Genomic DNA, 25,759 nt, shown 5'->3' with positions numbered 1-25,759 from the left:
ACAACACCGTCATCTACACTCCGACATAGCGTCACGTACGCCAGGGCCAAGTGAAACGTTGATGTGAAACACCAATGATTGATATGACCATGTGTGCAACCGCTCCCATTTTCCCACTGTGAGCCTGCGAATCTTTCCCTCGGGACACCACCATCAGCCACACCAGATCGCCTCGACACGACCCTGCCCAACCCAGGAAATCTTTCTCGGATACGGTAGGAAAACCACTTGATCTGGCGTGGGCACTTGAACTACCCTGATCCCCAAGGTCCTAGTCCTCCTGGCAGCACGTTATCCGCGAATGCCCTTAAGAGCGGTAGAGTTGAGAAAATCTACACTTCTTCAACTCGATCATCACACGGCCCACGATCGTGGGATGCAGCGGTTTGCGGCATTCTGTGGGCTGGAAGGTTGAGCGGGCCCCAGTAAATCAGCTCTGAAGTGGTCGTACATCAAGATAAGAAAGAAGATGGCATAGAACGAACTGCGGCTCATTATGATACTTTCCTTGCCCGCGATTTGCTTCAAACATTAGTGCTGCGGTGTCTTGCGCGATTATCGGGACTGAATGCAAACCGAACAAAAAAGGGCAGCTAAAATACAAGGCTAGTGTTATGTACAAATCTATTGGGAAATGAATCGTCGACACAGCGGCTTTTGCGATGTCAATCTACGGATTCTTCATCTAGCGGTCTCATAAGCGCACAAGAGCGGTAATAAACGCGTTCAATTTTCACATCTGTTCATCATACATTTCATTGGCTGGATGTTCTTGAAACGGTGGGGAGTACTCATCACGAGGAACACACATCAGGAGAACCTGTCGCAAGTTCTGCCCGAGGTAAATGCCCTGCACTACACTACTATTTCCAGAGAAGCGGTAATGTTCTCTTGTTGCAACTTCACGCAACGCTTGTACATCAACGTCGTCTAGGAGTTCCAAAAATAAACTTCCAACGCCCCAACGCGTTTACCAATCGTTATAGTGCAGGATCCCGCGGGGAAGGATAGTGTACTTGAGTTTTGTTTTATTATCGCATTATAATTACACCACAACCAAATCAGCCAAAGTGTACCGTGAATTTCCCTATCATGAAAGCATCATAAATCGGTTGAGTTACAGTTTGAGCATCATCCCTTTCATTCCTGATAGCAACCTCTGGAGACGAATCAGAGCTCTTTGGATGGTTCTCCAGGGACCGATTCTACATGTTTTTTGAGCTCATTCCGTACAAAGATTTAACAAATAAAAAAAATCTCCATCTTTCTTTTAATGCTGCGCTCTCCATGCTAAAAATCGCACGACCATGTTACATTTTTGGTGCCATATAAAATTTCCCCATTAAACTGCAAAACCGGGAAGACATACACACACACACCAAGACGATAAAGACGTTTCCGCGAGAGAGTGGAAACTTCTAAAAAATCGGCAAAGATGACTTCCGACACACACTATTGCAAAATATTATCTATTTCTTCAATCTTTGGTATGCGCTTGTTGTTTAGCGATCCTTTCTTTCTACATGACCCAGCACCGCTTCCTATCGTCCTAACTTTATGCTTAATTAACGCCAACTTAACCTTCCACACAGCGTTGACGACCGCGGCATGGAAAATTGCTGTGACTAATTAATCAAAAATCTCACCACACTCCTACAGCGGAGGCCCGACAAGCAATTCCAACATCTTCCCTTGGGTTGTTCTTTTTTCGTTTCGATGCCCCAACGGAACTTTTACCCTTGGGTTTGCCAGCGTGTACCAGACATGAAGAAATAGGACCTCTCGGCATGACGAAAAAAAAAAGCACAAACGCACACTCTAAAACAAATTCTTCCCTTCTCGCGCTCGTCTTAATGAACTAAACAATACGACCAAGAGGACCAGGGTTGGGTTCCGAAAGGCATACAAAAAAATTATGACCCCAACATCAAAACTTCACCATGAGTCTTCTAGTGCCTTTATCGCAGACCCAATGCTACCGTCGGTGAACGTAGGCGAACCAATTAGCTGACGACTAATTTCTTCAAATAGCGCGGCGCTTCAAGTTGGTTCAACTGGAGCAAAAACATAACCAAACTACCGGCATTAGTTCTACCATCCGAAGACATCCCGATGATAACCTTCCTTTCCACTGGGCAGCGTGTCTACGGATGCTGTGCTGGCCCCTTACAGTGTGCTACGGGTACGGACATTCACGCTACAGCTACCAGAGGAAGCGTTTAGGTCACCGAGAGGCTATCGCATAAATGCTTATCTTCGATTTGAAAATCAGTCTGCGCCACCACTGTGCGAGCGCAACTACCATTATTGTGTAGGTAGGAAGATGCACATAAAAACACCCCGAACGAGGAGTGGTAGAAAGGCCACCGCTACCCAGCAAGACTTCACCAGACATCCCTGGAGCAAAACGCTGCCACCAGTATCGGTGAGGATGATGGGGTCACGATAGGAATGCAGCCGCGTACATTTATTTATATTGCAACAATCACCTAAAGTCTGGGGCAGAAATTATTTACATGCATGACCTAAGGCTAGATGTGGCTGCGGTGCACACGCTGGTAAAACGGGGTCTGGGTGCATCTTATTAAGTGTCGTCCGGCACGGTTTTTTTTTTGCACATTCCAGAACCAAAGAGAAGACACACCGTCCCCGCCCATAGACGGAGCAAAAAGGGAAACAGTGCAGCGTACGTGGACTACGTGCGTGGAATGTGTCCGATGAAGCAATTAGTGTCGATTTGGTGGACCTCAACATTCTCGACCTTGGTTGGATGCAATTTAAAATGGGTCGAGCGATTTGATATGCGATAAGAAACGCTTGTGGTTTGATAATTTGATTTTACACACCCACCGAGTCGTGGCAGGGCAAGCATTGTGGTCATTTATTGTTGAAACTAATTAATACACCAACAGGGGGAGTTTATTAGTTGGCAGTGTTCTTGCGTATGTCGAACAAACAGAGTCGTTCCGCGGTACCAATAAAGTTATTCCATGAATTGTGATTAATCAAATGTCTTATGCTTTTAATGCGGCGTGCTCATAAGCATAGGCAAATGAGTCAGCGAAAATGTCTTTTCAAGCTCAACGGCTTTGAAGTTCTCATTAAAAACAATAACCCAACAACAAGACGAATAAACCAGCCCGCCTATCAGACCAACTCGCCCAGCAGCGCAAACCAGTTCCAGCGGAAGGGTAGAAACCAACTGCAAACCAACTGATACCGAGCCGGATGAGTCAGACACTATTTTTGTGCCGGTTCCGATCCCTGGAAATGGCACACGCCATACAGCCGGAGAGTCATGTGCCGGGCAGTGAACGCGAATGGACGACCGCAGAAGACACAACACCATTTGCAAAAACCCTCCATCTCAGTGGGACCTTGCCTGGTTCGATGCAGGCGCGCATATAGAATCACCTCTCATCATCATCATCATCGTCATCATCAGTAGCAAACAGAAAACACTGGCGGACCACATACTGACAGATAATCCCGCGAGTCCAGTCTCGGCTACACGCCGGCTAACCAAACCGACCGCTCCCTAGTTAGCAGCCATCCACTGTTTTTGAGACCGGTGGTGCTCATCAAAACACGATGAGCTAATCCTCGGCGCTGAAATCAACCCCAGGCCCCGGGACTGTTGAAGCGTCGATGCGGGGATAACACACAGAGCCACACACACACAGCATATTCAAATGATGCAACTGAACAATAAATTAATGCTGTGATAAGCGACCTCCCAGCGCTGGGACCTGTGTGTGTGTGTGGACGTCTACTATCGCTTAAGTAGACGAAGTTCTGAGTCGTCAGGAAAAAATAGAATAAACGCGATGAACTGCAGTACAACAGCAAAAACCAGACACACGAATAGCATTCGTTCGGATTGTTCTACTTAATCTTGTGGAATAAAATCGTGCATGGCAAATACGGGTTTGATAAGGAAAGCATTTAATCCAACGTCCGGAAACGACAAATAATAATGTTGGTTATCGCTTTTCCTTTCGCCATATTAACATGCAGCGTTTCGAGCGATCAGGCTGTGAGCTTTCCTAGCTCAATGGAAGACTTTCTATTTATTGCTTTACATTTACCACCTTTGCCGAAGCGAGTACTAGCGTGCACAGCAAAAACCACACATTGAGCATGTTTTCCACTTCAATAATCTTGGTCTTTTTTTGTATTTTCCCCAAAGACCTTATAACAGGCAGGCAAAGCGCAGAAGATAAAATGTTGGATCGAAGTGAATATGATTGCTGTAGCATTGAAAGCCTCGCGAGCAGATGATGATGATTGTGGCGATGGTACAGATGTTGAACCACAACACAACAATTGCGCTCTCTTCATTGCTTGCGGAACGAAACTTGTAGAAAGCTCGTACCGAAAAACCCGATCGTCCCATTATATTATCTTGCCCTATAGGAAAGCACAGCCACGCGGTTCGATTTGCTTTCTTCCTTTCGGTTCGCGGATTCATGGTTTCAAAAAAAAAAACAAAAAAAAAAGAAGCTGCAACGATAAACCTTTCTTCGTTGCCCCCGTAACACTTGCCAGCGACACCTGGGTGCAGCTGGAACGGGAACGAGCGCGAATAATATCGTCCGCATCGGGACACCGGTGTCTGCCATGGAGTAATAATTTTAACGCTTTGCCATCAACACATCAAACCATCGCGTCGTGGGGTATGCAATTGGCATCGGAAAAGCGATCCCCAAGCGATGGATTAGGCGATTGGATGGAAAATGGTAAAGATGGCGCATAAAATTGCCACTCGAAAATGGCAATTTTCTCCCAACGTTCACACCGTGAAACTGTCAATTAAGCATACGAAAGGGGGATGGAACGGTACCAGGACCAGTTGCACAGGGCAAGCCGCGAGCGTTGCGGCCAATTCACAGCAGTAAACTAAACCTTCGCCAGGCCGCTTGCCGGAAATCTTTTTCTTTTCCATTATCGAAAATTGTTTTCTATTTCAAACGTGATGGTCGCGGAATGAATTTTCCACCCGTGTTGCCCGATGCTGATAAAGAAATTGTACAGAGCAAGACACAAAAAAAAAATGAAGCCTCCACCAAATGGAAATAAAACGAGGGAAGCGGTCAATCACATTTTCCTCTCTTTCGAATTCGATTTTTTTTTTTTGATAGAAAAACAACAAAAACACACACAACCGGAAAAAGGTCCAATGCAACGCAACACACCGGTTGTCATAAATCTGTCCCAAGTTTCCGCAAGCTTTAGACAGAAAACATCTGTGATGGAAAACGCTGCAAGGGGTACTAGCTGCTTTACTGGGTCATATAGTCAGATAAATATGCACACAAAACAACAACACGCACACAAGAGACCAGAGAGCATTGAATGTTTCATTGAGCAGCAGCGGGATTTCGTTATACTTGAGCCGACCGACAAACATTGCGGCTGGTTGGTTCGGTTTTCGTGTTTGGCGCCATGTTGGGTGAAATATTTCGTGTGTCCCAACGCAACACCCTACTGACCGCGTGATAGAAACATGGCCGACCCGGCTAGCCCTGTATGCCCTGTCTCCCGGGATGTGTCCGATCTAGTCTAGAGTCAAATGCGGACATAACGATACAAATTTAAAAACATAAATTCTTATGAGGTTTAAACGAATATACAAACGAGTTATAGCTCTACCACAACAGTCCAAGTTCAGGTATAAGGTATAAATAAAGCAAGGACTGTTTGGCGTGTAAAGCTAAATCCTGCTTCACTGCTACTTTTTGGAAAGAAAAGGGTTTTAATTCCAATAATTATTACCCTTGATGACCATCATAATCCATAGCCATAATTATTGCATTTTTACCGATTCGTTCTGGAGTACACTACGGTTCCTGCTTCCTTTACACCCCAATCGCTGACCCGCCCGTAGGACCCGGTGTAAAGTCATTACGGTGGGTTTGCCAAGAACATTAACTGGCCACGGTTCTGCGTCAACCGGACAGGTTCTTGAACGTAATACGACCTTAAGCGTTCCTTGACTGTGAAAAGCGCAATGCCAACGAAACGCTCACTTCAAGCCACAGTTGATGAAGCAAATTTCACGTACGCTGATTGCTATTTAATTAGGCGCTTATTTTTACTGCACTTTGGTAGGACGAATACAACAATGTTGCTGGCGAGTGTGCAGATTATACCCTATGAGGCAAATGATGTGCTTCTTGGCAACCGTGAATATTGCGATTGGTACTGTTTTCTTCGCCCATACGGAGGAGTAATATTAACCGACTTATATTTGTATATTCAGACTGATACTCTAAGCGAAAAGCATTAAAATTTGGGTCAAATCCGACTACGCATTAAACAAATTAGTCAACAGATGCGATAAGACTTAATTTTAGTGGGAGACATCAGCAGCATTTGGTTTTCATTGGATGACAACAAAAAATCAAAGAAAGGATTTTCTTTTAATAGGGGCGGCCCAGTGGTGATGCGACCACGGGTCCGGTCCTTCGCATGGCAGGACCGTGGTTTAAATCCTATCCGAACTGTTCCCCCAAAGTAAGAACTGGCTATCCAACTGCGGGGTATCAGCCAATCTAGTTAATAAGCCATTAAATGGCCGGCGTGACCTATTTAAGGTCGTTAAGTCAAGTTAACATGAAGAACATGTTCTTGTAATAGATCACATTCTTCTTTTTCTTGACGTAACAACCTTCTAAGGTCACACAGACCATCGAAAGGGTTACGAGATTTAGTAGTAGTAATCAAGTCCTCTCTAGGTCCGGATGGGATTTGAACCCTCAGTTTTTCTGTCATGTGAAGATTGGCGCCGTTGTCGCCTCTTGCACCGAGTCGCCCCAAACAGTTTTTGGACAATTAAATAGTCCAAAAACCACACAAAATTGAGGTGGCTAGACATACAGTGGGATTAACATGAGACAGTTGACTATGAGCTCGGGAACCATCTTCTATAAGAAAACCCAGATCCTGACATACGCTGATGATATAGACATCATTGGCCTGCAGATCGAACGCGGATCGAGCAGGCGGCAGAAAACATCAAATTGATGGTGGCACCATCAGCGGTCCTACTAAGAAATCCGGAACTACGTGGGGGTGATCGCTGGTGAGGTTAAAGGCAGCACCGAAAACAGCATAGAGACGGAGTTGCGCGCTAGGCTGCTGGCGGCCAGCCGGTCATTCTACAGCCTGAGGAAACATCTCACCTCAAAAAATCCGTCGAGACGGTCGAACTGTATCGCAACTTTATAGTACCAGTCCTCACATACGCCTCTGAGACATGGACCCTGTACAAAACAGACGAAGCCCTCTTAGCCGCCTTCGAGAGGAAGATGCGCAGAAAAATTGTTGGCCCCGTATGTGTGGAAGGACAATGGAAGAGCCGCTACAACGACGAGCTCTACGAGCTGTACGATGAACTCACCGTCGTGCAGCGAAATAGGCTCGCCAGGCTCCGATGGGCTGGCCACGACCCAGCTCAGAAAGTACTTTTAGGCCGCCCACACGGACCGAGGAGGCGTGGTAGGCCCAGATTGAGGTGGGAGGATGGCGTGGATTCGCCATCAAGGCCGGGATGACGGATTGGCGGACGACGGTGCGGGACTGTGAGCGGTTCCAGGCTTTGCTGCGGCAGCCCAAGACCGCAAAGCGGTTGTAGCGCCTGATAAGTAAGGCATCTTCTTCTTCTTGGCTTCACGACCTCTAAGGTCACGGCGGCCAACGAAAATGGCTTTCTAGATTGCCGATACCACGTAGTTGGTTAGTCAGTCCTCACTGCGGGGAGAAGGTCCGGATGGGATTTGAACCCCGATCCTGCCGTTTGAAGACCGGCGCAGCTGTCACCTACACCACCGGGCCGCCCCCTAATAAGTAAGTAAGTAAGTTGACTATGTGCTACCCAAACCAGACGAATACAGCTCTGATGCACTATGCATTTGACGTCATTATTAACATATGCAACTTTAACTCAAAATGAAGAGATCTAGCCAATTAAATAGCTGAAACTCAGCTTCAATTACATCGTAATCGCTTTATAAAACCACAGTACAAATTTATAAAACCATAAAAATGAACCACAGTACAACTATACGTTCGGAGTGATTTAAAACATTATTCATTATCAAACATCAAATTAAAATTCAACCACACTTCATCAAACGAATGTTCGGTTGCCTGCATTCACCCTCTTTAAGCTTCTCTTGCGCGAGACATGAATTATTCATCCCAATCTGATGAATCCACAATGTTTGTGCACCCAGTGCACGTTTCGGCATCACGACGTCCCTCAAGGTCATCTAAGCGAAAACGAACGAAGACGACACATCTCCTTTGTTTTGCGACATTGCTATGCATCCCGGAAGACAACGGCACGGGGGAATGGAAAACCTTCTTCAGTTTAAAGAATTTGACTCAATTGTTTCAAAACCTCAGCTGTTCCAAAACGGAAGCACTTCTCCTCCCATCCAGAGGTTTTACTGTACTCACAACAACAACACACCTTCTTTTATTTGCAAAACGGATGATGCTTTGCAGCGGTGATAAATGGTTAGCTTGTAGTGTCAATCTCTTTAAAAATCCTTCACGCATCAAAAGCTCGAGCACGCGAAAAAAAGGTAGCTTTTTGCTACCCATGACAGGCACGCAAACAACGGCAGCACTGATGGGGCGTGCCAGCTATGGCTATTGCTAGAGCGTGGTACGTTCGTAAATTATGACAGATTCCAGCCGTGTGACAAGGGGGAGGTGGGGTTCGTAACACGCTGACGAGGATTCCCAACGCGGCACCGAGAAGAACGCGTGTCCCGGGTAGTTGGGTGGAATGATTGATGATCTTACGGGAAAGCGGACAGATTGTGTTGCAAAAATCGTACTACAAACTGCAAAACCAGATATATACACAACAGAGGAACCTTCAGTGCGTCGATCAGTCGTGGTGACACAAGGCAGCGCAGAGGCCCCCGGTAGAGGATCCCAGGATGAGATGTTTCGATGTTCGTTGCGCGTTCGTTCAATCGGAAAGACAAGCCTCGGCACAAATGTAACGACCAACACGCCTCAATTTAATTTCACTTTCTTATTTTTTCCCTCCCTTTTTGTTATTTCGACAAATGGACACTATGCCACCATACATCACTCTCTCGGACACGCAAATTATCGTAGACCGACGTGCACCGATAAGCGACACAAGAAGACGACCCATCCATTTGCAATTCATGAATGAGGGCCTCCTTCGGTTCGCGTCAATGGGGCTGACGAGGGGAATGAAAGTCTCCGAAACGAGATGAGAGACAGCAGCTCAACTGTTGCGACCCGTCTCAACAATGGCTTCAATGTTACGCTCCGAAAAGTACCACATTGATGCGCAATTCGGCCGCAACACATTTATGCATACATTTCATCCAAAAATGCCCAGGTCAACGGCACCAGCAAAAGCAAAATGGACAGTGCTTCCCGCGGCTGTGTGGCTATGATGTAAGGCAAACCCACATACACACGCGACCAGATGTCGATTTAATAAAAAAAAATCATACGAACGGAAAGCAGAGTGGTATAAACGATCTGCCATTTTTTATTTCACCTTTCCCGAGACCAGAGTTGCCACTCACTTTTTATTTTCAAACCATCTCTTCCGCTCATTTAACCGGCTGCTTTTGCAAATTGCAGCATAACTATTGCCCTTCGTGTAGGTTGCAAAACAAAACAAAAAAAAAAAACTAACCTAGTAAATGATACATTTGATGGTTGGAAAGTGTATTGACCTTTCACCAAGCGGACTTGTTGCTTGAAGCGGCTCTTACTCACATTCACGTTTTGAGCTGCATGAGATTGTTTCTCTGCACAAACGAAGATGGAACCCATCTCTACCCTGCTCGACGGAAAATCAATTACACACAAAAACACATTAAAAAACGCGTTATAATGATGCCACCGACACCGAAGTGTACAAATAAATAGACATTAAATTTAAAAAAAAGTCTACCACGGTGATGCGCAGAGACCGCAGAGAGTTGTGTACAGTGGTATACTTTGGACGGAATTCGCGTGAAGTGCCACTTCACTTCTGCGCAAGACTTTCTCCCGTAGCACTTTGCGATGGCGAAGCATAATATCTATACATCTAGACAGCATCATCATAATCATCATCACCTCTCATCAGCAATCAGCACCATTAAAAAGAGCTCAATTAATGGTAACATTAATGATGATCGCACAGGAAAATATCATTTTCATTATCGAGTCGATGTCATTTTATGCTTCAAGTTTCCTCTAGCATGCTTACAACTTTTGATCAAATTTATTTATAACAAATTACAATTAAAAAATGAAAGGAAAGTATTGTAAAAAGCCACTTAAAGTGGGCATAAGCAATGACGATCCTTCTGCTCAAATGTACCATTTATCCTTAACAACAATTATTATTATCATTTACATTCTTCTTCTTGGCTTAACAACTACTAAGGTAACGACGGCCATTGAGTGGCTTACTAGCCTTGCCGATACCACGTAGTTGGATAGTAAGTCCTCACTACGGGAACATTATTTTATTATTATTTACAATATTATTGACAATACGGCGTAGAGCCGTCATACTAAATTTACAAAATTATTGGAGTTTGTCCCACGAACGCATATCGCACACTGATTCGCCCTCTGGTCCTATATGGCCACGAGTCTTGGACCATCCGAGCGGAGGATGCAAACGCTCTTGGCGTGTTTGAGCGTCGCATCCTCCGGACCATCTTTGGCGGTGTGTTCGAGCATGGAGTGTGGAGAACGGAGAACCGCAAAGCAAAGATCGGCAGGATACGATGGCTGGGGCATATTATGAGGATGCCGGACTCATGCCCCGCCAAGAAGGTATTCGTCAGCGACCCCCAGTTCGACACGAGGCGTCCGGGAGCACTGCGAGTTCGTTGGCTGGATCAGGTGAAGGGTGACCTGTCGGAGATCCAGTCCCTACACGGATGGGAAACTACAGCCAGGGATCGAGTTTCCTGGAAATCTATTGATGACCGGGCCATGTCACGGCGTAGAGCCGTCATACTAAATTGAATAAAATAAATTTACAAAATTATTGGATTTTGTCCCACGAACAGAACAAAATATTGGTTACTGCTGAGAAGATTTAGAACTCTCTTCGACCAACAATGTGGTTATCATCAAAAAGATATGATGTAGATTTCAACCACTTTTAAGTAAACAGTAGAGAGGCTAATGTAGTTTTGGAGACTCAAAGTCGCTATGTTCTTCCTTCTCCTTCTTGGCTTTACGACCTACTAGGTCACGCCGGCCATGGAATGGCTAACAAGACTTGCTCATACCATGCAGATGGATAATGGATGGAATTCGAACCCATGTCCTGCCGTGTGAGTACTGAGTACCGGTATCGGTTCTACCACCGGGCCTATCAATAACCAAAATAATAACAAAAACGATATTTTTCGCAACCGCCACTAGCTACCCATTTTGAGTGATTGTCACAATTGACAGCTTCGTCTTGTAGGACATGGACGGCTAGTTTGCTCTGACAACTTGTTCAAAGATTCCACGCCAGATTCGTTTGAGTACAATACTGTTTAGTGGCCCAAAATCTATCCCCTTTTAGACGTTTCCATCTCTTCTCTTGAAATCAGAAGTACGAATGTATCGTGCTCTAAAACACGACTCCGTCACAATCGGTAGTCAAAAATTATCTTTTGACTTTGAATTTGAACGATGGAATCCAGGCACTGCTCTGAATAATCTACAAAAGTCTCCGAATTTCGGGTACAAACGCACCCAGAGATGTAAGCTGATGCTGTTCGTCCCGCACCGAAGGTGCTAGCGAAACCGCGGAGAATTGATTCAATTGAATAATTGATCCGAAAACATGTCAACGTCAAATCAAACCCGTTTGGACACTCTTGCCGTGCGACAGGCCACACCAGTCAGCATCCGGTAGCGTTAAAGCAGAGAAGCCTTCCTTTTTTTGTGGTCCTTTGCTTCTTCTTCCACTCGATAAAGAAAACAAGTATGCGAGGACCTAAGTTATCGAAAATCTTTCAAATGTCCGATAGTCTATCATGTCGAAAATTTCTTCCAACCGCGCACAAATGACACGCTACAGAGCAGGGAAAAGAAAAGCCCTTTCTTGAACTTTTTCTCTCATTAGGCAGTTTAGCTAAGAGCAGACACCGTGTGTCAAAGGTTCACAAACTTCCTATACGGGTGTTGCTAGATTTCACCCTCGGATGGGGGGGAGTCACCATCGTCTCGGAAGCCAATCCCGGAGGCCAATTCCGGTGGAATCGAATTGATTGATTTATTGGAAACAAAATTAAATTAATCGACCATCGCTTAACGAATCGTTGCACTTCCCTCCTGTATCTTTTCCATCAATGCATCTCTCCCACCTCCCCCCCCCCCCCCCCTTCCCCATTCGACACCGATTGATCACGGCTGTTGTCAAAGACCCTTTTTTCCGTTTCCTCGTGCGTTTCGCTGCGAACCACCACAACAGCTACTTTTTCTTTATTGCACCGCTGAACCGACCCCGCTGGAAGAATTATGCGCCTTATTTTTATGACGGTGGCCAATGTTTGATTGCTGGCGGCCTATTGTTATTGTGCCGCTTTCCCGCATCTTTTGCCATGTTCGCGGGCGCCGAAGGTTTGAAGTTGATTTGTCGACTTTCGCTAGCCACCAGCAGCCATTGCAAAGTATGGGAGACTGATACCGTGATCGCGGAGGGCAGTCACCGGAACGACGGACCGGAACAGAGAGCAGTCATGTCGCGGGATTTTACAATTTAATGGTCCGTCGTCTGACCCGAGAGAGCCATATGATAAGGGTTCGCGGCGAAAGAACAGCCCCTCGTGATACAGAGGAAGCAATGATTAGCTCGAAAGTAAATGTGACTGCGCTATTGGAGGCACCGAAATAAATATCGATCAGTGAGTAAAACTTTCTACCGTTGGAGTTTCTGTTAATCATATAAATTTGCATGAAAACTAGAGAATGTGTCCTAATTGTGTCCTAGCTAAGTATGGAATTAGGCTTCCAATTAGTTTCAAAATAAAATTTATCATTACACATCATTACATTGGGGAAGTGTAGCAGTAATTCTATCTTCAAAGCATTCATTCAGTTTACGAAACCCACACACGAAGCCATCGTGGTTGTAATGTGAGAGTATAATGCTGTGGAAAAATTTACCAAACAGAGCAGACCCATCCGAGTATGACCGGTTAGCAATTTAAATGTAAATATTTACAATTGCCTCTAGAGCATTCAAAGGCAGAAATGCTTAAACGCCACCGCCCGCATCCTATTCAACCAAAGAGGAAACACCAACCATCTGGTCTATTAACCCGAGAGGAATGTCCTCAGCGATAAACGAATTATATTACTTGCTCTGTTGGTGTGTCAGCTGCATGGATATTTCTCATAATCCGTCCCCGTTTCAAAGCTAATTCCCCCATTTCGGTATTTGGTTTATGAAATTTCTGGCTAAGTACACATTCCCCATGTCCAGATGGAAACATACGAAATGATATGTAGCTTTGCCTAATTCAATTCAAAGGCCACTTTTTTTTTAAGTTACAAATTTTTTTTGTTATTTTACATGCAAGTTCATGTAAATTTACATGGAAGAACGGGGAAGAATGGCCTTGGCCGTATTATTACTTGACTAATGAATTACCACGAAGTGAGGTTAGTAAATCCTCACTACGGGGGGACTCTGTCCGGTTGGGATTTGAACCCCGATCCTTCCATTTGAAGACCGTCGCCGCTGTCGCCTACACCACCAAGCCGCTCGCGTGACATGTCATGTTGAATGTCCTTTTCTTTTGAAGGATTTAGCTACAAAATGGTCACTCAAAACCATGTGTTATTTTAGATATTTTGTATTTTTGTAAGTTTTGCAACTGTTTCGTTAAACAATGTGAAGTGAATCACAAAGAGAGGTAAAAATTATTGAACTGTAAGGAGAAATAGTAATTTTATAGCTCATGTAAAGCAGCTAATGGGATTGTAAACATGATCGTTAGCAAATGTTGACTCTCTCTGAGAGTAATTCCATAGCACCTTTTAGATTATCGTATAGAGAATTTTATCTCGAATAAAATCTAATGATTCAACCAGTGTCTCTATTGTACATAGAAGTTTAGTACCAGCGAAGAAACTATACACATTCTTAAGGCATTTTTAGCTTTGTTTTGGCTTAAAGACCTCATCACCAGTCATCTAATGGTTTACGAACTATATTTGCGGATACTACGTAGTTGGATAAGTCAAGTCAGATTGATAAAGTCTTTATATTTGAATTCTATTAGTGAGGTTATAACATAAGCATGGATGGTACAGATGACAGCGGCACCGGCCTTCACACGGCAAGACTCCGGGGGTTCAAATCTCACACGAACCGAAGGCCGGTGCCGCTGTCGTCTGCACCATCCATGCTTACCTCACAACCCCACTAATAGAATTCAAATATAAAGACTTTATGAATCGTAACAGAGCCTTGGTGACATGTGTTTATTTATTTATTTATTTTTAAATATTTTCCATACATGAGTCGCGACCTTTTTGTTCATATTTTGAAATCAGTGTTATCATTCTGTGTTTGTGTGTGAGAATAATGAGAATATTTAATCAACCAACAACATAAAATTCTTATCACACAAAACAAACATTACTAAAGTAAATAAATCGACCAAACGCTAGCAAACAACAAATTTAAAGCACTTGTTTAACCTTTCACACCCTGCTCGGTCGTGCTTATCGGTCTGCCTTTCGGGAACTAACGGTAAACGGTCCCGGGGCTTTAATTTCTCACTTCAAAAACCCTTTTCAAACGCGTCCATCAGCATGCAGCCAAGAATACTGCCACACCCACACACGTTTCCACACGCTTCGCGCCTTCTGTAGTGAAGACATCCGATGAAGATAACGCGGAAAAACATACTTTCACCCGAAGCAGCACTGCTGCGCCCCCGTTTTCCCTCTTACAACACCGAGCGGACCAGAACAGCTTTTTTTTGTGCTTCCTTCTTATCGAACGGTTCTCTTTTCACTATCCTATCGCCCCGTATAGGCACGCTTCGGCCAAGCATCTGGATAACGCCCTTTTCACGCAGACACCGCACCCCGTGTGCCGTGCATTTCTCTTTATGACTTTACTATTTTGCCGGCGTGAGACGCCATTTTCGAGAGCAAGAAAGACATGTTCTGCTAAGTAGTGGTAGAAGAAAAACTACCAAGGGAAGTGATCGGTTTGACACTTGTGGCACTTAATTTCGGGAAAGTGAGGTCTTATCAAATCGCTCCGTTTATTGTCTGTTTATTGCCCGTTCGTGTCAAGTTGCCTTTCTTGTAACGTTTCATTATCGAAACGGGGTTTTGGTGAGAAAAAAAAAAGTATGTGATCATACAAATTGTCTACTTTATCGAGCTATTAATGTAATAAACATTGTACCGGACAAGGAAAAGCAGGAACAATACATTCGTTGTACCGTCACTCCGTTTTAAACAAGTTTGCTGAAGAGCACTGTTTCGTCATCGCAACGCTTTAAGCGAAAGCATCAAAATTGCGAAGATTTATTTCCATCGATTCATTCGACACGTAACCATATCGTGGGTCGAAGAAAATGAGTTTTATAAATATGTTCAGAACTGTTGTACTGTGTATGTGAATATATTTCGTAAATCCCACGTAAAACGGACGAACCCATTTAAAATGGCAGACTGCCCATATAAGGCAAACCTGCCTGACGAAAGTGAGAAGGTGAGTATACAATATAGGTCAACAACTGTACCCGCAAACGGTGTCCAATAAAAGCAATTAAGATTCCATATCTCTTTTACGGTTAGCACCCAATAAATTGACACTCCTGTACAGTTCCTCAAGTTGAAAAATTATACTAAATTATCTCCATTTCCTTCACACTAGTATCATTTTTCAGCTATCGAAAACACAGCAAGGGTTTGCCGTTATTGATATTTCCTTTGTCTTATCTGCTAAACCCCCAAAATACTTTTGCGCCATAATTCTTGCCGTGCGTTGAGGCTCTTCAGCCGCTACACCATTCCGATGGTGAAGGTTTCCTATCTTTGAAGTGGTGGTGGTTTGTTGAATCGATAATAACTATAACCACCAATTTGGATATTTGGTCTTGCGGCAAAGAGTTGGTGCCAAGGGTGCAAGACATTATTATTATAAACCCAACCACTCGAAGCATTGGTTCAACCGAGTGTTCACACTGTTCGTCTACAGGTGATTTATATTGGGGAACTGTTTTGGGACGTTCAATAGAACATTTGAATAAATAGGGATCCTGGGACAACTTTACAGGATTCTTCGAAAATTAATGTCAAACCAACAAGCGACATTTCCCACTCTAGTTCGTTCTATATACGAAATTTTTACAGTTAGTTGGAGTATTTCAAGATACGCGAAATGAGTCTAACAGCCTACGAGCATGCATCAAAATGTATTTGATTGGCAAGAAAAAATAACTGTTCTACGCTATGAAATAGTGAATCATGGGCTAGAGGAGTAGAGGCGACAGTGACATCAGTCTTCACACGGCTGATACGGTGGTATCAACACGTCTAGTAAGACATTCGATCGGCCTGACCTCTTAGATCGTTAAGCCAAGAAGGAGGAAAAGATGGAAGACTTCATGAAATAATAACCTTTAATTTTAGGTAACCATATACGATCTGCGTGGACAACTAGTTGCTCAAGCACATGTATGAAGTACATCTCATCTGAATATTTAAAAATCATTCCCTCTGCTTAAGGTCCGAAGGGGTAGAATGGAGTCTTCAGTGGTGTTTTTACTATCCGGACTCTGATTAGACAGAAGCTGATATTCAGAAATTATGGCAAAAATGTGCTGATGGTTTATTGCAACCTGTACAATTCTTAAGTTGCCCTTTTTCGCGAGGAACCCAAAGTACCAAAGGTACTCATCAACAAAACATTAAAATGCAGGTGCAATTGCGGATTGCAATCCAGTAGTAAAAACATATCATCAGGTACATCGGACAAACGTTAAAGATTGCTCCAGAATAAACATTCCTTTATTATCGGTCTCTGTATGCGCTAAACCTGATTTCTTACCCCTTCAAAACGAACCTTCTGTCCCAGAGAAACACAGCCAAAAATGATATTCACAAAACTTGTTCCTTCTGCTACCTGCTGGCGTTCTTAGCTCGTGTATGGGCAAGCATAAAACCAGCCATCGAATAAAACCGGTGCCCTAGTGTTTAGGGTTTTTGCTAAATGTGTCCTTACCCTCGTCTTCGCATGCCCGTTTGCCCGGCCTATTATATTCCACGCTTCCACGCTAGACAGGAAAGAAAAAGATGCGCATGAAAGAATTTCGCATCCAGACCCAGAAGTGAAGTGTGGTGCGTAATGTAAATAATGCCCCAGCTAACGAACGAAGATGGCTGCCGAGGTCGTCGGCGAAGTCACCGCCTGTTGGATAGGCTGGGGATGAGGTACACGCAACGTAAGATGACGATGGGCGGACGCATTTAAAAGGCCGTCGCCGTCTCAAACGTCACCAGAGCAGTACACGCGCTCGTGTGTGTGTGTGTGTTTGGGAACAATAAAAATTCGAGACTTCTCATCTAACCTGTCCTCACCTGTTCGGCAGCCCTCGACAGGGTCAACCTCAAGATATAGGTGGTTTTGAACACAGAACACCCAGCGTTACCTTCTCAAGGTCGTTACCGAAATATTCTACCGGTTTATGGAGTTTGCTTCTTTCTTTGTGTCTTCGCGGGCATCAGAAAGCGCAGGAGCGACGTCTCTTTAGCACTGCCGCCATGCACACCATCTCCAAGAAACAATGTAAAGAAATATCGGCGAAAGTCGAGACGGAAAGCCATTGCGAGGAGAAGAAAATCAGACACACAAACACACAAACCGCTAGGAAAAGCTTATCCATTCCGTCGAGACATTCCGGACCGTCTTCTCAACCCAAACTCCATCGTCAATTGTTGTTTTCTACGGCTAATGGGCTTCGGCCGCAACAGCAAGATGAAGAAAACTGCCTTCAAAACAATATTGTGGAGCGTTCGGAGCGGAGCTCCAAAATCATAGCCACCGATTCCAATATCTGCCCAGAAGAAACAGCTGTGTGTGCGTGTGTGTTTCTGATATTTTGTGGAAAGCTTTCCCTTTTTCACGCTCTGATAAAAAAGGAATGCCGCCGTGGACCGTTTAAAAGCGTAGCCCGAGAAAAATCTACACATTCAACAGCACAAAAGGGAGAAGAAACAAACAAAAAGCAAGAAGCGAAAACAACGGAAAAAATGCGGGTGAAACTGAACGCATATGATGCGTTGATTGATCTCACTTCGAGCAGTGAGCAAACATCTCAGATTCAGATCGAGAAGTGGTTGATGGAGATGATGCTGCCCGATCGACGTTTTTGATCAGCTAGCTGTCTAGCACGTGCCATGAAATCGCGAAAATAGGTGAATCATTTACGTTTAAGGAGACGTGAAAGCAGCAAACAAACGGAAACATTATTTCTTCTTGCGATTCCGATGGGCAGCGTGATTGAGTGGTCTTAATTTTCAAATATAATTTCGCTAGATATTCCCAATTAGGATTCTTTTCCAGTAGGATTTATCGTGCTGGGAATGATGATACAGTGATCGCAATGTACATAAGACTGCGGGAACAGCACTACGGTTGGCTAATCTTAGCAGCTTCATGTGTTCTAGTCCCAGAAACTGGACGGCAGTAATGATAGCATGATGTCATTAAATTGCAACAGCAGTGCATAGTGGAAGATCGACTATATCGTCGAGAGTCCCGTCATACAGCTTACGCGGCCGAAAATGGCTGTTGTCGAGATACTTGATGCAATGTCCTGAATATAAAAGGTAACTCGCTGAACCAGGACTTGGAGGGTCGAGGGCACGAGGAGCTTTCAAGTGAGTAGGAATCTCACACTACCCAGGTTGCAGGGAGCCTATGCAAGGCCTCTATATAATACCATTTTTATGTCCGTTTTTCAAAAAGCTGATTTCGATACTTCTACTTGGTATAACTTTACCAAATTTTGTGTAGAATGATCATCAGCAATCACCAGCAGAACTATTTATAGCATCTTTTTTTATCTTTTTTTCATGATCTTTATGATTCATGATGGAAAAAAGATGATTTTTCTTCTTTTTTTAATCATGATTCATCCAATGACAAGAACGTGTTTGAAAAATGTAGAACGAAATTATACAAACTCAAATTAAGTAGATTCGTTCCCATGTTCGCCTGATGTGTGACAGTAGGTAATCTTATATTATTGGTGATCACTGTTTTTTTTGTTTTTAATTATAACCAATGACTGATTTCACATTATTAAATGTGAGTATTAAATTATAGTTCCATAAAGAACAAACACACAATCAGACGAATTTGCCCGCACTATAATGGCCTAAAAATGGATCAGCCCTCACTTATCGGACTCTCTGGTGCTGCAGGTCAGGAAATTTCAGCCTGTGCCCAGCACACAAAAGCTGCCCACCAGATGTGGCAAAAAACGCACAAAAGCACGTGAAAAAGGGAGTGGAAAAAGGCATAAACATAGAATAGAATGGGATGACACACACCAACCGGTGGGGGGGATCCATTTAAAAAAGCACAACACACATTCTCCGCTTATCTAACGTCGATTCCGGTCCAATACACACATTCGGCCAAAGCATAAAAATGTGGAATTCGCGTTTCTCGCACTTTTAAAAAGAGCCACCAGATATCGAGCATCGACGAGAGATGTTGGCTTTGTCTGCGTGTGTGTGTGTGTATGTGTGTGCGGGTCCCTTTTGATGCGCGCACGACAAAGAACAATTCGAGCAGGGTGATTTTATGCTACCGGTAGTGGGGGGGGGGGGTTTAACACCAACACACGCGCTACAAACATTTTCACATTCCTGCCGGGACAAAATCACTCTCTCACGCATACAATCATACACACCAAGCGGGCGCGTCAACTCGCTCCGACATTCCAATTGCTCTCTTACACATCTTTCATTGCTAAGGAGCGCGTCGTTTCGAGTGCGTTGCACATCCACACACACACATATACAAGCGCATACACAGTACAATGGAAAAGGGCCTCTATACAAGCAGTAGGATAGTAGAAACGCAAGGAAGAAGGATCCAGGGCCCGGTTTTTTGGGTTCGCACGACAACGACTCTCCCTATCTCTCTCTCTCTCACACACACACACAAACATACATAAGCTCGCTCAGGCACTCACATACTGTCATACAGCAACCGAAGAGCGTGCGTACTGTACATACTGTACAATGCGATACGAAAAACTGTGCCATCTCGATACCGAAAAACGCTGAAGCAAGAACGTCGCAGGACATTTAGAGGAAAGCGTTGGTGATTTTAATGCGCTTCGCTAGAGTGATACAGAGCAATAGCACGTCTATATGCAATAGAAGGATAGAATTTATGCTACACTCAGCTAAAAACGGCTCCAAAGATGGATGCTGTGGGGAATGACTCTGATGATGCTGCCATTTTTTTTGCACTCTCATCATCAACTTGCTGTTCTCTCTCTTTCGCTAGTTTCATCCGGATCCCACACATCATACACACACATACATCGCCTGCACTCTCTTCTGTACCGTGCACTTTTCCAGACAACACCCAAACTCCCCCCGCACACACGCAACTGCATCGCGACGCCTACCCTCGGCACAGTGGCCGCGCGCGTCCAATGATTTGATTGACTGGACACACACACAAACATACTCTGATCCCTCTTGTCTCTTATCCATTGCTCCCTTGTACCCTCGGGGAGACTGTGTCGAAGGGATTAGTTTTCACAAATGGCGGCAAACGGATGGTTGGGGCACTTACCTCATACTTCAATCCTGCCAGACGCAACCAGGTCTCCACCTTCAGGCAGAACGGCGAAATCGACGGTAGCATCGGTGTGCGGGTGAACTGGTACAGATACACCACATCCTTCTCGAAGTTCACCTTGTGCACGGTTGGCTTCACCTCCTTCTCCTTCTTGGCCGGGGCTGCTGCGGTCGCATCGGAACTGGTCGCCCCATCGCCACCATCGCCGCCCGGTGCACTCTCACCGGTGGCGGGTTTCTCCTCCGTCTTCTTATCGGCCGCGTCACCGCCGGCCGCTGCTTCACCACCACCGGCCGCCGCCTTATCTCCGGCAGCCGGTGCTGCCTCGGTGACGGTTGCAGCAACTGCCGCCTGTTCTACCTTCTTCTCCTCCTCGCCGGCAACGACGGGCTTGTTTTCCGTTTCGGTGGCCATTATTATGAGTTCCTTGGTACGTTCGGTGGGTTTTTGGCTTTCTAGCTCGCCTGTGTCGGTTGGTTGGTTGGACACCGAAAAAAGAAAGGCGCACACTACGATCGCTGCTTTCTTGCTAACTACAAACGGTCGCTACGACGGACAGTCACTTGGCACTTTTCTTCACTCGAAACACGCACTGATACAGCACATACATGCACACACACACACACTCACAAATGCACGCACACACACGGAGGGGGGAGTGTTAAGAAACTTTTCTGATCTTTTTCACGAAGATTTTCTGCAAGGAAAAGAGAAGAATTCATTGATAAAAAAAACACACACACACACACACATAGAGAACGGTCGTTGAAAGGGACGGCACAGTGGACAAGGATTGTGGACACAATTTTTAAAGGATAAATCTTCAAAATTATTTTAAAAGGAATTCCAATCACAGCTTGCTTCCTATATGAGTGAGCGAGAGAGAAAGAGAGAGAGCGAGCGAGCGAGAGTGGGCCAAACCCAATCCAACGATGTGTCCAATTACTCCTACGAAAGAGAAGAGCGTCACCGTCGTGGAGCTAATTCGCGAAACAAAGATTGAAAACGCGCGCGCCCGCCGTTCGTTGCTTTTTCCCAACGCCCAGTTAAAAAAAAAGTTACTTGAAAATTGAGTTTTTCAGTTTTTTCATGGTTTCTTTCTTCTGTATTAAAACGCACTCTTTTCACGAACAAGAGGGTGCTTCCACCCAAAAAACCACAATCTAGACGCTATTAGGTTACTTCGATTCCACTTCAAATATCACATAGTTTCAGTATTCAACGGTTGCTTCTTCTTCTTTGCACTTGGGATGGGACTGGAATTAGTCAATTAATCTTTTCGTGCCTTTTTTGCTTGCTTGCTTGCATCTAAACCAGCGCAGCATCACCGTTCACCCAACTCAGGCACAGTCAGAGGTGGTTAAGCAAGAAACCCAAGAAGAGCACACCGTTGTTCGTCGTCACTGGCCTCTGGCCTCCGCTGTTAAAACACAATGCCAAAGTACCATCACCACCACACCACGCGCGATTCAGCAAACCCAGACCCACAGGTACAGTCTGCGCACACACATCACAAGTGACCATTTTCCGCAACTGTTACTTCCTCGCTATTGTACTATCTGCAGCAACCATCCAGCAATGATCATATTCCGCTTGGCCATACTATAGTTTGATCGGTAAATTTCTGGCGTTTTTCCCTTCGGACGCAGTTCTTCAACTCCAACATACACACAACACACACCAGTGGTTCAAGAAAAGCCAAGCCCTGCTGTGCTGTATCAAACACGAGCTTCCTGAAGGCGTTCCCTTTTCAGATAAAAAAAACTCCCCAGCGCGTCACTTGCTTTTTGCCTTTCTTTTATCCAGAGCGCTACAACAAAAAATGTTCTTTTTTTCCCCCAATAAAACACACCACCACAACTTGCTCGGCTCACGGTTCGAAACGATTATGAATATCACCACTAACCACACGGAGGAAAAACTACTGCTTCTGCTGATGCTGCCGCTGCTAATGTGGGAGTTTGATACAAGCCTTCCTGTGCGGACCAACGCTGCTGGCTGCTGCTGCTGCTGTCTCAAGCTTTTTTCTGAAATTGAACCACTCAACACGCGTACGGGCGGGCTACAGTGTGAGGGTTTTGAATGAAAGTGAGTCACTCGCGGTGAGTGGATAATAACGAGGCGAAGCGAGCGCTCGTACCACCACTCACCGTAAGTTTGCCATACATGTCGCACGCACACACATATGCAGCAGCTGTGCATAAAATGAGGGGAATGGTTTTGAATTCTTTTTAGTTTATACATTAAAATTTTAAGAATTAAATGGTTTTTAAATCAAAAAAAGGTCGTCACAGTTTCTAGTTGCATTTTGGACTACCTTTTTTGGGAAATCATTTTATTTTTATTTATTATAAGGAAAATATATAAAAAAAACTGTTAAATCCTGTTTTCTTCTATTTTTTTAACCAAACAAAGCAATTTCTTAACTGCAATGCTTAGATGCATTCAAAGTCGCGATGGCGATAGAATTGAGAATTTTAGGCTGATATGCTCGCTTTACCATGCATTTCCTCTTCTTCAATTATATATGTAACTAATTTGCCATGTCGTTACAGATTGTATGTTTAAAATAATTTTGTCCTACTTATTTACCCACTGTTTCACATAATCGTGAGCTACGAGTGAGTGCACTGGTACGCGGTTTGATAGTGTTGGTGTACAAAACGCTTCATTTGAAGGGGTTGGTGAAGAGCGTAACGCTTCAATGCTGTTGCCTAGCAACGCTTACGGATCATATTTCCATAACGCCCAACGCACTATGGAAGATATTCATATCATTTTGGTCATAATGTCATAAAGGTCTTATATTCTAATATGAGCAAATGTGTAATAATAATGTAATGAAGGCCATTACACTTGCCTCAGTAATGTAATAGTACAACTACCTATCCAAGAGGTAGGATGATGTAGTATTTTTCGCATCCCAGCAATACATTTACGCTAATAATGTTCACACGGCAGAACCGGGGTTCAAATCCCATCATTCCCATTCCCTCGTAGTGAGGATTGACTATCCAACTCCAATCCAATAATACTTACTAATCCATTCCAAAATTACCAACGTCCAAATAATAACAGTTCAATCACCTAAAAATAGCAGACCGCCATAAGGATCGCGATCATGATCGAATTAAGTATTCGCATTCGTGATGGAATGCACCAGAATTAAGATGTTGAACTAAGGTGCCAGAGCAAATGATACGAATGCAAAATATTTCAAATGCACACCGAGTTGAAACAATTGAAAAAAAATCATCTTTTGGTTACCGACAACAGTGTAAGTATGTTTGTACTTTGTAATCGAGATGCTGAGGCATCCGCCATAGAAACGCTACGGAAACATACATACCCGCACTTTGTTCATCGTAGATTTTCATCAAAAATCTTGACCTCAACCGCCGCCGGGGCATGAGTCACAATGAATGCACAATCGATTGTTTGCTGCAGCTCTGGAATGTGGTTGCTTATGATTACGTTATTGTTTAACTGTAGTAATGGATGTTTTCTTCATCTATACCACACCACCCCTTTTGTTTTCCACGAACATGCGGTATCATGGGGGTCATCGAGGTGAGGGGTTAGATGTTCTTAATATATGTTAATCGAGTCAATCCTTATCGCTCCACACATATTAGTCACTGATCATTTTTCGTTACGTTTGATGATGCCGTTATAGAATTCAGTTGTACATTTAATTCTTGCCCATACTTTGTTGGGGTCTATGTTGTGGATTATAGATTCTAGTGGCATTACTTCATATTTTTCCTCTACTTAAAGAGGCTTTAAGTCTTTGAGACTACATTTGCCTTTTTACTGTAAACAAGAAGTGGTTTATGCTAATTCAAAACTATTGCCGATGTGACTTACGTATTATTTAAAACTATTGAAATTATCCATTTGATTTTGGCTTCCCATCTTAAATCCTCCATCCAATTGTCCAATTGTCTTCCATCCTATCCTAAATGGCTGTTACAAGTTTAAACTATTGCTTAAATTTCTCCATATAAACAGCTGCTGCGTAAAAATCTAATAAGGCGTATCTGATGCAGATTGTCAGGTGGCTGGATTCGGTACCTACCCATGAAGCGGTATTGTACTTGATGGGGCGGAGTTTTTTGCTGAAGTCTAAGTTGTGCCAGGTGGTGTTCCAGTGTAGGAAAAGCGGATGACATCTCGGCGGGAAATGGTTTTGTGTGCTTCTGCTGGATTCTGCTAGCCAGACGGTCAGCTTTCTCATTTCCGTTCAGTCCAGAATGTCCAGGAATCCAGCAGAAAACGATAGAAGGAGACGCAGGTATGGTGTCTAGGAGCTGAATGTGGGAGTGTCGTTGCAATCATCTAATATTGCTTCGGCAGAAAAGATGACAGTTTGATTAGGAATCTTGATGGCACAGTTATCGAGACTGGAATGGATCCCACGGCCGACATTCCTTCTTTACTTCCGTCCCATTAGAGTTATTCGATCGTCTAGTGAGATGTTCGATGTCCGGATTTTTCAATTTTAACGAATGTCTTTTAAATTAACTCTCTTGTTACTGTCATCACATTACATAAAATAACTTGCTTTTCCTACGAAATCCTTTCAAAAAAAGCACAATAAGTTGTTTTTCATTTATTGACGTGCATTGACGCAGCTCCCTTTTAATCATATCATTTTCTTTGTTTTAATTCTTGCAAGTGTTTGGTCTTTTCGTGTTAACGGGTTTAGTTTAGCTTGTCTGTTTAGCTTTGCTTGTTTTGCTTGGTAGCCTTTATACGAAAACGAATAACTCGCATATCTCGTTTCTATGCTAGCATTGTTCATCATACCAGTCCCTAGGTCCATAATACGTTACTCTTAGCATGAGGTGGTTTAATAATTTAATGAAAATAGTGCTAATCTCTCATTTGTATCGT

At 44.0% G+C, this 25,759-nt stretch overlaps 3 protein-coding genes across 3 annotated transcripts in view; 1 reads left to right on the top strand and 2 right to left on the bottom strand.

The window, feature by feature from the left end:
* The window catches only part of LOC126556126 (failed axon connections), a 48,335-nt gene extending 27,058 nt beyond the window's left edge, over positions 1 to 21,277 (bottom strand). The window contains exon 1 of the mRNA XM_050211345.1: positions 20,858 to 21,277. Within this exon, the coding sequence (XP_050067302.1) occupies positions 20,858 to 21,277 (420 nt within the window). The remainder of the gene's footprint in view (positions 1 to 20,857) is intronic.
* The window catches only part of LOC126556345 (signal peptidase complex subunit 3), a 586,951-nt gene that overhangs the window by 148,410 nt on the left and 412,782 nt on the right, over positions 1 to 25,759 (bottom strand). The gene's annotated exons all lie outside the window — the stretch shown is intronic.
* The window catches only part of LOC126556137 (GDP-fucose protein O-fucosyltransferase 1), a 452,711-nt gene that overhangs the window by 398,490 nt on the left and 28,462 nt on the right, over positions 1 to 25,759 (top strand). The gene's annotated exons all lie outside the window — the stretch shown is intronic.

Source organism: Anopheles maculipalpis, chromosome 2RL, assembly GCF_943734695.1.
Source record: "Anopheles maculipalpis chromosome 2RL, idAnoMacuDA_375_x, whole genome shotgun sequence".
Taxonomy (NCBI): Eukaryota; Metazoa; Arthropoda; class Insecta; order Diptera; family Culicidae; genus Anopheles; species Anopheles maculipalpis.
This window is presented reverse-complemented; position numbering and strand designations above follow the sequence as displayed.